This window comes from Ursus americanus, chromosome 4 (genome assembly GCF_024610735.1).
Source record: "Ursus americanus isolate L20-20 chromosome 4, mUrsAme1.1.p, whole genome shotgun sequence".
NCBI classification, from domain to species: Eukaryota; Metazoa; Chordata; class Mammalia; order Carnivora; family Ursidae; genus Ursus; species Ursus americanus.
This window is the reverse complement of record NC_142130.1, coordinates 35,878,828-35,891,569: the sequence shown is the minus strand read 5'-3', so window position 1 is coordinate 35,891,569 and position 12,742 is coordinate 35,878,828. Positions and strand designations below refer to the sequence as shown.

Here is a 12,742-nt window from a genome sequence, read left to right as displayed (position 1 = left end):
ATCTGCTTTACTATTTTTGCTTCTTCACTCTCACCATCCCCCTTTCTTTTTTCCAGAACTGACCTGCAATAGACCTTGGAGTTTTCACCCAACACAGCTTTAACCAAAGAGAAGTCACTACAGGTAAGCTTTTGACGATGACAAGGATGGCACTGTCAACACTAGCTTATTTGGCTCGGTAAATATATGGATTAGAACAGAGATAAAAACACCCGTTTATGGTCTAAACAAAATCTTATGTTCACACCGTACTTTCAAATATTTTCTTTTACACACCAAATATGACCCCTGGGAGAAAACAATCAGGGCCATTTTTGCACACCACAAATCTGAGACTGGAAAAGATGAGTGGCTTGTCTGTGTTCATTCACTTTCTAAGGAGGTCAGAGTCAAGATCCCGCCCTGAGCAGTGCTCTCTCCACTCTGCCCGGTTCTTCTCTAAATAAAGGAAAATGTTTGGTACTCATTAGCCTGCAAATAATCGGAGTGGACAGCCAGGGGACAACTGAGAGCAGTCACTCTGCTACTGTGATTAATAACCTACATATTCTTTGTTTTGCTGAATGGTAATTAGACATACATAGCAATTCATTCAAAGGGCAGTAGTTAACATTATTCGTGTAAAGGTGGAACATCGGGCAGGAGGGCAAGTTTGCTGGGAGTCAAAGAAAGGAATTTGGAAAGGAGTTTCTCTGGGGGAGCTTTGAAGATTGCTGAATCTGACACTCTGAGGGAGGAGAACGGGGACAAGGGTGATCACCTTCATTACCAAGTCCTCCCTCAGCTCCCATTCCATGAATGCCTTTATTATGCCAATACACACCTTCGGTGACACGACTCACCTTTACCAACGTCAGCACTGGCTTTGCCTGGGTACTATTCCTTCACCCTCTCTTTGATTTCATCCCCTCTGTGAATTTCAAGCCCTGAAATACGTCAGGTTCCCATGATTTTGACCATACTGAGCTTACTCACATGTTCTCCGGGGGTCTGCCAGCCCCACAGCAACCTGCCCAGCTCTCAGACCTTTACCCCTGGCCTTCTGCAAGAAGAGCGGGGAAGAGGCCCAGGACAAAAGGTACTGAGCAACCAGCAAACCTCGCCCCCTTTGTCTCAGCCATTGCTCTGGATCTCAGCATCTACTGCGTGCCAGGTGACGTACACACATGGTCCATGCTCCTCACAAAACCCCCTGGGTGGGAACAGTCCTGCTCATATACATGGGCAAAGGTTCAGACACGATAATAAGCCAAGCCCTCTCAGCTTCAGGATTTGGTTTTGCTGGAGTTTTGGTTTTGCTGGTTTGGGTAAACCTCATCTCTCCCACGCAGGCAAGCTTGACTTTCAAAGTGGAAGTTTGGTGCTAGACTCAAAAAGCAGGAGGATTTTCCAGATTGGGAGGAGGACAGCCCATCTTAAAGGCAAAACCCTCCCATCCTGCTTGTCCTTTAGCCTTGGACTTCTCAGTAAAACTAACCACATTGGGCATGCACACTACTACGCAGGTAAAGTCTTCAAGAAGAGACTAGGAACAGCAGAATCTGAGCTGAAAAGAGGAACAGATTCAACAAGGTAGATGTCCTTTTTGGATCTGTGCTCTTTAAACTGTTTTCAAATTCTTATATTTTCTTTCTGTTCTTTTTTGAGGTGGGGGGAGGGGCAGAGGGAGAAGGAGAGAGAGAATCATAAGCTCGGGGCTCGATCTCACAACCCTGAGATCATGATCTGAACTGAAATCAAGAGTCAGATGCTTAAACGACTGAGCCACCCAGGCGCACCTCTTTCTATTCTTAAATGTCCTTCATCCTGTGGCATCTCCATCCCCTCAGCTAACTGCCATCTGATTTCCTAAATATCTCGATCATTTTCTTTTTGAAACTTCAATTCTGGAGACTGACTTCCTAAGTTCAGATTCTGCCTCCACTCCCCCACCAGCTAAGAGACCTGACAAGTTACTTCCAAACTACGGTTGCCTCTTTATATTCAAAGCTGGAATGATAATAATATTTCCCTGATAGGAGTGTCTGGGTGGCTCAGTCAGTTAAGTGTCTGACTTGTGATTTTGGCTCAGGTCATGCTCTCAGGGTCCTGGAATCCAGCCCTGCATCGGGTTCCCTGCTCAGTGGGGAATCTGCTTGTTTCCCTCTCCCTTTGCCCCTTCCCCACTCACACGCATGCGTGCATGTGCTCTCTTTCTCTAAAATAAACAAATCTTTCAATGTTTATAGCAGCAATGTCCACAAGAGCCAAAATATAGAAAGAGTCCAGATGTCCACTGACAGATGAATGGATAAGGAAGATGTGTGTGTGTGCGCGCGTGCGTGCGTGTGGCGGAATATTACCCAGCCATCAAAAAGAATGAAATCTTGCCCTTTGCAATGATGTGGATCGAACAAGAGTGTATTATGCTAAGTGAAATAAATCAATCAGAGAAAGACAAATACCATATGATTTCAGTCCTATGTGGAATTTAAGAAACAAAACAGATTAACATAGGGGAAGGGGAGGAAAAATAAAATAAGATGAAAATAGAGAGGGAGGCAAACCATAAGAGACACTTAATTCTAGGCAACAAACTGAGGGTTGCTGGAGGGGGGGTGGGTGATGGGTATTAAGGAGGGCACTTGATGTAATGAGCACTGGGTGTTATATGCAACTGATGAATCACTAAATTCAACCCCTGAAACTAATAATACAGTATATGTTAACTAATTTGAATTTAAACGAAGAATGTAAAAATAAATAAATAAATAAATAAATAAATAAATAAATAAATAAGAGGGGATTAAAAAAAATAAATCTTAAAAAAAAAAAAAAAAACTTCCCTGATAGTGTTGTAGTAAAGATTAAATGAGATAATAAATGTCCGGCATTTAGCAAAGAGCCTGGGACATAATAGCCACTGAATAAACATTAGCTCTTACTTGTATCATTTGTACTTATCTTGCCCGCCTTAGAGATTGAGGTCAATTGAAAACAGCATGTAAAAGTATTTTGAAAGAATTAAAAGGATACAAATGTAAACTGGCATTAAAAGCTTTTAAAGCTTCGTCACTTTGTCCCCTGGCAAACCCACTCAGGTTGTCTCCTCTGAAAGAGGGAGGGAAATCTGTCATTTAAGGGTGGAAACTAACTTCAGATGAGATATCCGAGCTCCTAGGAAGGAGGGAAGTGGAAGAGGATTCTCTGATTCTTACCATGAAGTACTTTCCAAGACGACACTGCTGTGCAGAGTGGGGACTACGTCCTATATTAAAGTTGAAAGGAAACATACCAACAAAAGAGGATTATCTTTACAATTAAATGCTATGTGTTCCAAACACATGCATATCTTTGTATATTTCTTTATTCAGTCTGTCTTCCCTGTGTCATATCAGATTGGGCAAGATGTTTTACAGTTTCTAGAATATTTTATCCATACAACACAGGGATATAGATACAAAACTTTTTTTTTTAATTTTGTTTTAACTAAGAACTGTTTTCAGGGGACTGAATGGCATTTCCCCTCCTTTACACATGAAGGGTCCTGCCTGGAGAGGAGTGGCAGGCAGTGGGAGGAGCACGGTCTTTCCAGGCAAGGGGCAGTGGCTTAGTGCTAACTCCTGAGAGAAGGTCTCAATTCTTGAGTGTTTTCATGTACCCAGTCACCTATGCTCCATTAAGCAGGTTAACAAAAAGTACACAGTTTAATCCTATCAGAGTTTATGTCTGAGCAAGCTATCTCCCCAAGTCTATTTGCCATCGGTACTTGTTACATTTCCTTAGATAACAGTACAAATATGAAAGGATCAAGTGGAAGAAGGAGTAGCTGTGAGTGTGAACCAGAAGTAAGGGATCGAGAGAATTAGGAGATGGGGAAAGGGGACAAAGAGAAGCGGGCTGGGGCAGAGGAGGAATTACGTCTATGTATTCCATGTTGAACGAAGGTCTGGTGTACGCTACTCCGTAGCGTGAGGCTCAGGGCGGTGCTAAGCATGTGGCCATGCTAGGGAGGAAACATATGTACTGGGCACTTGCTATGTTGTTAGCCATGGTATCAGGTGCTTTCTAATATAGTATCTCATTTAACCTTTGTAAAACACCCATGAGATAAGCCTTATTTTATCTCCATTTCATAGATGAGAAAAATCCTCAGGGGGGTTAAGTAACTGGTGTAAGGCCACACAGCTCGTGTTTGCCAGCATGCCTTGTACGTGGCATGCATTAAACATTTGCTGAACAGAAGAACAAAGAATTCACACAAGACAGGCTAAACTGCCTGGAGCAAATTTTAAGCACTCTAAAAGTACAGAAAATAAATAAAGTTAACCATTTGTAGCATGGCCAGACAAAAAAACAAAGTGTGTGGCAATGGAGAGGGAGTACGGGAGCACGCCCGGATCACTGGGGAGAAGGCTACCCGAAGGAGTGGGGCCAGAATGAGTGAGCCTTGAAATCCAAACAAAGAGCTTTAACGCATTCTTAAAAGCTATGGAGATCTAGTAGAGGTGCTTGGAGGATTAGTGTGAAGTGGGAAAGATGAACCCAGGTAGGTTAACCTATCATCTGGGTCAAGGCTGGTTGGAAGGAGACAGAGACAGTAGCAGGCCTCGAGGCAAGGAGATGGTTAGGATGCTTAAAATAGGCTAGTGTGAGGTTTATCACCTGGATTAGAAAAGAGGGGGCAGATCCTGGGATTAAGAAACAGAACATGGTGATTAATAGGGCTTGGGAAATGAAGAAAGTGTCAAAACTGCCTTCCTCTGACCCCACCTTACACTAAGATTTACAGGTTGAAAACTACAGAAATAAATGTGAGGGGCACCTGGGTGTCTCAGTCGGTTAAGCATCTGCCTTTGGCTAAGGTCATGATCCCAGGGTCCTCAGATCAAGGCCCGCATCAGGCTCCCTGCTCAATGGGGAGGCTGCTTCTCCCTCTCCTCCTTGCTCCTGCTCTCTCTCCTATTTCTGTCGTTATCTCTGTCTCTCAAATAAATAAATAATCTTAATTTTAAAAAAAGAAAGATGAGAGAAAGAGGACACATGATCAAAGTCTTCTTAATTCTTAAAACACACCATTTTACTTCTTCCCCAAGGACATGATATAATACAGTCCTGTGCTGAAAGAAACCCAGCCGGACGGTACATCAATGACCCAGCATCTTATTCCACGGCATCCTTGTTGGCTAATAAATAGCATTTAGTTAGATATCCAGGAGGCAATCTATTTCTATTTCTGCATACCAGGATTCAATTAGACAACACAAACTTGCTCCATGGTATGAAACAGGGGAAAGAGCCATGGACTAAAAGTGAGGATGCCAGGGTTCTGGTGTCAGCTCTCAAACTAACTTCATGGTGTCAGCCTAAGGCTGTGACCTTCCTGGACACAGATTTCCTTATCTGCAAAACTGGCCCAGAGGGGAAGACAGACAGGGACTGGTGTGATTTGTACTTGAGTTCAGCAGAGCCCTGGGATTCTGGGGAGCTACTTCAGGGACCCCATGGAGGTAAGGAAGGAGCAGAGTGGGCAGCTTCCATCCACCACCCACACCCCGCTTAGCCTGAGAAGTTCCACTTTCCTATCCACTACATTGGGGGTTGAGATGTCATTCAGTCTTTACCGTGATTCCACACTTTATCCCCACCACCAAGGGAAAATTACTGGCCTATATGCTCTCTAAGAATCGTGTCCCTTAGGAGTCAGCTGGCTGATTTCCCGAAGAATGATACAAGTTGAGAGCTATGTGAATCTGTGAGTTAACTCCACTCTATAATCTTAAAAAAACTCACAGAAGCCCCAATGAGACACACCCTTTTAGCATTTGGGTGGAAAACTAAAATTTCACTCCAGGAATAAACTTTGAGGCTGGCTGGAGGTAATCAGAACCATGAGCCAATAATGGAAAAGGCTGCAGTACTTACTTTAGATTATCTTGATGTTTTGTTTTAAGGAACAAGTATCATTTGTGGGCTAAAAGTTTCTTTTTAAATAAAGACACTTTGAAGAAGTACAAAAACAAATAAACCGAAACTCTGACAAGTGATCTTTCCACAGCTCAGAGCACAGGGACTGTGGTAAGTTCCCAGGACTCCCTGACCTGAGAGGCTTCATCAGGGCCACAGGTCACACTGACTAGCTAGCCAATATCCAAATCTGATATATTTCCACTAATGGCCCACACTTTACAACTGCAGAAACTTGGATGCTAACCAGAAGCTGGGTTAACTCTTCTCTAGAAACAGAAAATAACAGGGTGATGGACCAAAATGAACATACTCTTGGGTTTTCCAAAGTTCATAATGCAATTTGCAGCAGAACTTGAGAAAATCAACTTACTGGATTTTTCTATTTAATGTTAATTTGGGGACTATTTTCTACTAATTTAAATGCTATTAAAATAATATGTGATGTCAATTTGTTATTCTTTTATCCAGCATAGTAATGGGTTTGTGTGTATGTGTATTTTTGTTTGTTTTATAAATCTTATATATGTGTACATGTTACAACATAAACTGTATTTCTTAGTGAGAAATGTAAAAAAAAGTTTGAGGAAAAGCACTGCTTTGGCAGATACTGGAAGTGAGAGAAGAAACTTGATTTTCAGTTTGATCTTAGAGAATTTTAGGAAGTTTGGTCTAAAAATAAAGAGGTGGGGGTGGTGGGGAGGGACCCAATATTTCCTGAGTGATGACCATTTTGTAGATACTGTGCTTGACCTTAACCCCCCCAACATAAATTGGCCTTATGGGAGGGTGGGAAGTGTGACGGGCTCGTCAGGAATTTTACCTGTTTTCTAGATGAAGGGAATTGAAGTAATTCCTCTGAAGTCACAGCTAGTAAGAGAAAGAATCTGAATTCCAATTCCAGATAGTCCACCTGACTTACTATTAACTGCAGTTTCTTAGCTATAGGGGAAGGAGGAGGAGGGGACACTTAAATTGTTTCTTTAAAGTTAGCTCTAAAAAGTCCCCCTTGGGTCTAAATCATGAGTATTGTTATCACCAAGGTTAACATTTATTAAGCCCTCACTTTGTTTCAGCCACTATCTTAAGTGCCTTAAAATCTTCATATCGCTTAATCCTCACAAAAATCTTGAGATATGTACTATAATCATCCCGGTTTACTGCAGACTTCCAGCAGTTCAGTAAGTTGACCAGAGTCACACAAACATTGAGGATGCAAAATCCAAATGCACATTAAATAGCTGAATGCAGCTTTTTTTTTTCCTTCGTCTTTTTTTTTTTTTTTTTTTTTTTTTTACATTTCCTAAACACATTTGGGGAAAATATCTGCTCAAATAGTTATTTCCTCTCAAAGTGTTGGAGTCTGAACAGCTGAAATGTCAATTTTGTACCTATGAAATAAAAGTGAGATTAGATGTTCACTTAGGACTTTTTTGAATTCAGAATTCTCTGGTTCTAAAGCAGGTCATGCAGGTAGGTTTCTAGTTAAAGAAGGCAGGAAACACGGCAGTTTGTAGAATTTTACCACTTCAGCATCGTGCTACTAACACTGCATGGCTCTTTCCTGAACAATTGGAACCCCACTTTCTAAAGTCCCTGTCCAGGGGCGCCTGGGTGGCTCAGTCAGTAAGCATCCGCCTTCAGCTCAGGTCATGATCCCAGGACCCTGGGATCGAGTTCCGCATCAGGCTCCCTGCTAGGTGAAGAGCCTGCTTCCCCCCCTGCTTGTGCTCTCTCTCTAACAAATAAATAAATAAAATCTTAAAAAAAACAACAACAGTCCCTGTCCATTTAGCAATCTGCTTACTATAAGAATATACCCTTTGGTCATAATCACTGTATTTGAAAAAATGTTCAGTGTTCAATATTCTTCATAAGAATCAAATAGCCTTTAAAACATTATGCTGATGATTTAAGGATTGGGGTTTATATCCTAATAAGATCTTTGTGTGTAAGGCTTCTTTTCTTATTCTATTGACCTGGATGATGGCTGGCTACAAAGTCCTAATCTGGGGATGGGGTGCTAAGGGGCAGAGGTGGGAGTAGACCTCGATTTTCCTGAAAAGGCAGCTCGAGCAGCTTCAGAAACACCTAGTTGCTGTGGAATTTGAGCTAAACACCTAAGGCAAAGGAGAGAGGACTGTGAGAAGCTGGGACGTTTAGGATTTTGCTGTCACAGTCTAAGCGGGTAACTGCTCTGGTGGAATTTCAGGCACTTCAGCTTAGGTGAGGTTTAGTCCATTTCCTTGTGTACCATGTGTCCAACATCTACCCTGGTCAACTTCAGACAACTGATAGGACACATATCTTGCAGAAAATGGCATGAGCCCGAGGATCTTAGGAATACTGATTTTCCAGTTTTCTCACCCTTTTGCAATTCTCCGTTTTTTATTCTCAGCATTAAGCTTAAACTATTGTAGAATCTTGCTGAATGAGATTTAGTTACATCCGAGTTGTCTTCAAGTCCTATCAAGCTGGTAAAAATGAAATTCTGCCCGCACCTTCATATTACATCTTTTCCCTCAGAAAAATGCAAGACTCAGGTTGGTCTGTGAGCAAACTGAGCAGACTTCCCACTGACAACCTAGAGATGAGAGGGCAGTTATTTCTAAAAGAGGGGGTGGGGAATGGTAAAATGAAATTTCCAAGGGAACTCATACCGTTCTGTTTGCAAGGTCACACCTACACCCAAACTGAAAAGGGCTGGAAGTCCTGCACAGTCAGGCACTCGGCTATCCTTTCCTACCTGATTTTACTCCTGCAGATACGTACTCCTGTCACATTTCCAAGAGATACACTGAGACACCAACCCATGCTTTCCGAAGGAGACGGTGGGAAGGTTAAGAGAAGGGAGGGGTGGGTGGGTGTTTGGGCACCTGATGGGAAGAGAACGAACAAGGGATAAAGTTAGGAAAGTGGGTGGATACAAAGAAAGTAGAAAAACGACACTGAACATGAGGAGCAAAGAGACGCAAGGTTCAGTCCTGTAAAACAGGTTCGGAATCATTTCGAACATCCCATGACACTGAGGACACGTTATAAACTCCCAGGAGCGACATAAATGCATTTCTGTCACCATATTGAAAACCTAAAAGCAAGCATCCGATGAAAGGGCAAAGTAATGAGGGGCGAAAAGACTGGTGCTTCCACGTTTATCAGTTCAGCTTTCGAGACCAAAAAGTGCCTACAGACTGCAGGACGGAAGCCCAGAGGCTCTGGGTTTCTTCCTTATTTGCACCTGTTTCGCAAGGGCCGGGGCTAATAAAAGAGGAAAACAACAGGTTCCCACAGGCAGAAACTCGAGCCAGTCCCCGCACCTCCTGGCGCCTGTGCCAAGAGCTGCCAGAGCGCGGCCCAGGCCTCCACTGGCCTGCCTGTGACCAGTTCTGCAAGGCCAGGCAACAATGGCTTCCTGTCTCCCCGGGCCCAGGGTGAGACCCACTTTGTCCCAAGGCTCACCTGCCGGGAGCCAGGTGAAGAGCAGTAGCCAAGGCGCAGGCAGCTCGGGGCCCATGCCGGCCGCTCTCTGGCCCCTGTCAGCTCAGGGGCACTGCGTCTCTCTTCAACGGCGGCCGCCCCAGGACGCACCGCTTCTCCAGGGAATCCCTCCGCTGTCCGCTCTCTCGGCGCTGGGCGGCGGGAGGGCCGGCCGCGGTCCCCGAGCAGGTACGGCCCCGGCTCATCCCCACCTGGGCGCGAGCGGCTCCGCCTCCCGCCCCCCACGCGCCGCCCTTTCCTGCTCCGCCCCCCGTCCCGGAGGACCCGGGCCACCTTTCCTACCAGCCACCGCCTCCTCCCCAGGCTGCCAGGTAATTCGTCTCGCTGGAACCCTGTCTCTTGCCACACCTATAGAGAACGTTACCATTTTCCCCCCAGAAGTTCTTGGGAAATCTTATCCCTAGCAGACTTCTTCCCCTCTTTGTAGAATTATGTGGATATAACTTTCTGGGGTGTATTTCCTACGTTGTATTTTCCATTCCCTCATACATGCTTGGAAAACCTTTTTTTCCCCACTAAAAACACACGAATATGAAGTTTGCACATAATGTCTGCTCAGGTTTTCTAGAAACTAAAGATGGACAGTATAACCTAGCGAGATAGATTTAATTTTCCACAAATATAGAAGTCATAGATGCTTATTATAGAAAAGTTAGAAAAATAAATTATTGGAGATAAGAAAAAAATCCTGCTGCCACCACTCATAGTTAGGCATTGTTAGTGTTGATGTATTCCTTGTTCTTAGTTTCCCTCCTGCGTGAAGTGCAGCTCAGCAGCCCCTCACTGACTCAGCCCTCCCAAGGTCTCTGCACCAGGCCAACTAGGATATAATCCAGTCTCTCCTTTCTTGGCAGGAACCCACCAGGAGCGGTAAAACACACCTGCCTTCAGGAACTAACCAACCAACAACATTAACTTGGAAAGTCACCTAAACACTGGTTAATGGAAATAGCAAGCTGTTTTATACACTTCTCCCTTATTAGGGATTATTCATTGTACTCTCCTCCCCCCCCACCCCCAGCCGCCATCTTTTTCCTCAAGAAAAAAATTATAAAGATGCATTAAACATGGTTTCTGCCCCTCAGGAAGCTCCCATTCTCATCACTGCCCTTGGAAGGCAATATTATTTTTCTTAAGTGTATCTCCTGACCTGCTCTGCTGTGAAGGGTGCTCTTCATTAGAGCTACTGGTGTCCCCCATCTCACTTCCTCCCAGAGGAACATCCTTGTCCTGAAACTGGTTAGAGGTCAACCCAGTCCCTTCTCCCAGTTTCCCCTCTTCCCCCTGAGTCTGGCCTCTAGTTCCCCAATTGGGCCTCTCCACTTTAAATGTTTTTCCTGTAGCCTCTTCTCTTCAAGAAAGTGGGAAGTAAATTCAGGTAGTACATGGCCAAAGGCAGATGGTACAGTATGTTCAGGGGCCTTTAGACCTTCCACAGTGGGATCTCAGCACAGCAGCTGAAGCAGGATATAATGTGAGGGGTGCTCCCCCAGCCCCCTCCAGACTGTGAATATTGCTCCCAGGAACATTGTATGTATTTGAGTGTTTGTGACCTTGAGGGGTTTGTGTGGCCCCTAGATTTGTAAATTGCTCTAGACAAATTTTCAATCCCAGTCTAAAAAAGTATGAGCCCTCTCTTTCAAACCTACCTCCCATGCCCCTCAGCCCTTGTTTTGCTATAAAGGTCATTTTTAGTACTCATTGGAGGCCAACATTTCTCCATGTTTATTCCACGGCATGTTAATAAACAGCATATAGAAAAAAAGGCTCTGTGATCAAATTCAAGAAATGCTGGATTAAACTAAACGAAACATTTTTGCAGCATTTCTCAAGCCCTTAGAGTGCCACTATACGTTTGAAATTTCTTTTTTTTAAAGATTTTATTTATTTATTTGACAGCTCACAAGCAGCAGGGAGGGGCAGAGAGAGAAGCAGGCTCCCTGCTGAGCAAGGAGCCTGATGCAGACCTTGATCCCAGGACCTGGAGATCATGACCTGAGCCAAACGCAGACGCTTAACTAACTGAGCTACCCGGGCGACCCTACATTTGAAATTTCTAAGGAAATAAGTCATATAGCATTTTTCAGTATTATTCAACCCCAAAGCCCTTTTTCTTATACATATCTTAGGGCAGATGTTTCATGGAACATATTTTGGGAAGTTCTGGAGGGCTAAACCCAGCATAACTGGAGGCATACATTGGAGGCTACTATAGTAACAAAATATGACTTTTACAAAGGTTATCCCAAGTGTAGTAGAATTAAAATGTTTTTATTTTTTCTTGGGATTACTCATTCAGTTGAACATTTACCTCCATTGCTTTTCTTGGAGTGAACACATAGATTATATATTTCTCTGCTTACTACATGCATCTTTTTCTTTACCACTTATATTCTGTACCAAGCAATGTTCTAAGTGCTTTATATGCATTATCTCATTACATTTCTACAGTAACTATACATAATAGAGACTGTTTTTCTGTTATTATCAATTCCATTGATAATAATGTGGCAGCTGAGGTACAAAGAAGTAACTTGCCCAAGGTAACAAAGCTTGTAAGTGGTAGAGTTATGAATCTAAGTGAGGCAGTCTGACTCCATACCTTCTGCTGTTAGCTCTTAGACCATACAGTCTCACCTAGCTATGTCTCGATCTGAATTTACAGCTAGTTGACTCTGTCAGCTACTGCTGTTTGTTTCCACAGAGATCATTTAGCTCTATATGAAGTAAAACTCCATTCCACTACTATGAGCTTTCCTGGGCCAGTTGTTCTGCCAACATGTGGCATTGGTTCAATAAAAATTTGGTAAAAATATACATTTGGCTCAGAACAACAAACAGTTCTTGTATTGCTCAATATAGAAGTGAAAGTCACTTGACCTGCTGATAGAGACTGAGACAAAAGTGTCCTCATATACAAAGTAAAAATAGGTACCATTTATTAAACACTTATAATGTGCTTGGGACTATTCTCAGCACTTTTATATTAACTTCAATAATTCTCTCAACAACACTGAGGCAGGGATTATTATTGTCCCCATTTTACAGCTTAGGAACTTGAGGGACAAAGGTCCAGTTACTTACCCAGGGTCACCCAGCTTGTAAGTAGCAAAGCTGGGATGCAAATTCAGGCAATCTGCCTTCAGAGAACACACCCTTAATTACTACCCTAGCCATACTGTGTTTCTTTGTGTTCATTGGTCCAGAGTCTAACCACAAAATACAGAGCTTATGATTTCATCATTTATAATCACACTTTCTAGTTAAAACTGTCCATAAATGTTACTGAATACTTGTC

At 43.3% G+C, this 12,742-nt stretch overlaps 1 protein-coding gene across 8 annotated transcripts in view; it reads right to left on the bottom strand.

Moving 5' to 3' along the window:
- Positions 1-9,681, bottom strand: part of ILDR1 (immunoglobulin like domain containing receptor 1) — a 44,702-nt gene extending 35,021 nt beyond the window's left edge. For 3 of the 8 annotated variants that reach the window (XM_087861588.1, XM_087861590.1, XM_087861592.1), the window contains exon 1: positions 9,406-9,681. In XM_087861588.1, coding sequence (XP_087717714.1) covers positions 9,406-9,460 — 55 coding nt within the window. In that variant the 5' untranslated portion in view covers positions 9,461-9,681. The remainder of the gene's footprint in view (positions 1-9,405) is intronic. The other 5 variants (XR_015724199.1, XM_087861589.1, XM_087861591.1 and 2 more) reach the window with 3 other exon arrangements.
- Positions 9,682-12,742: the final 3,061 nt, after the last annotated feature.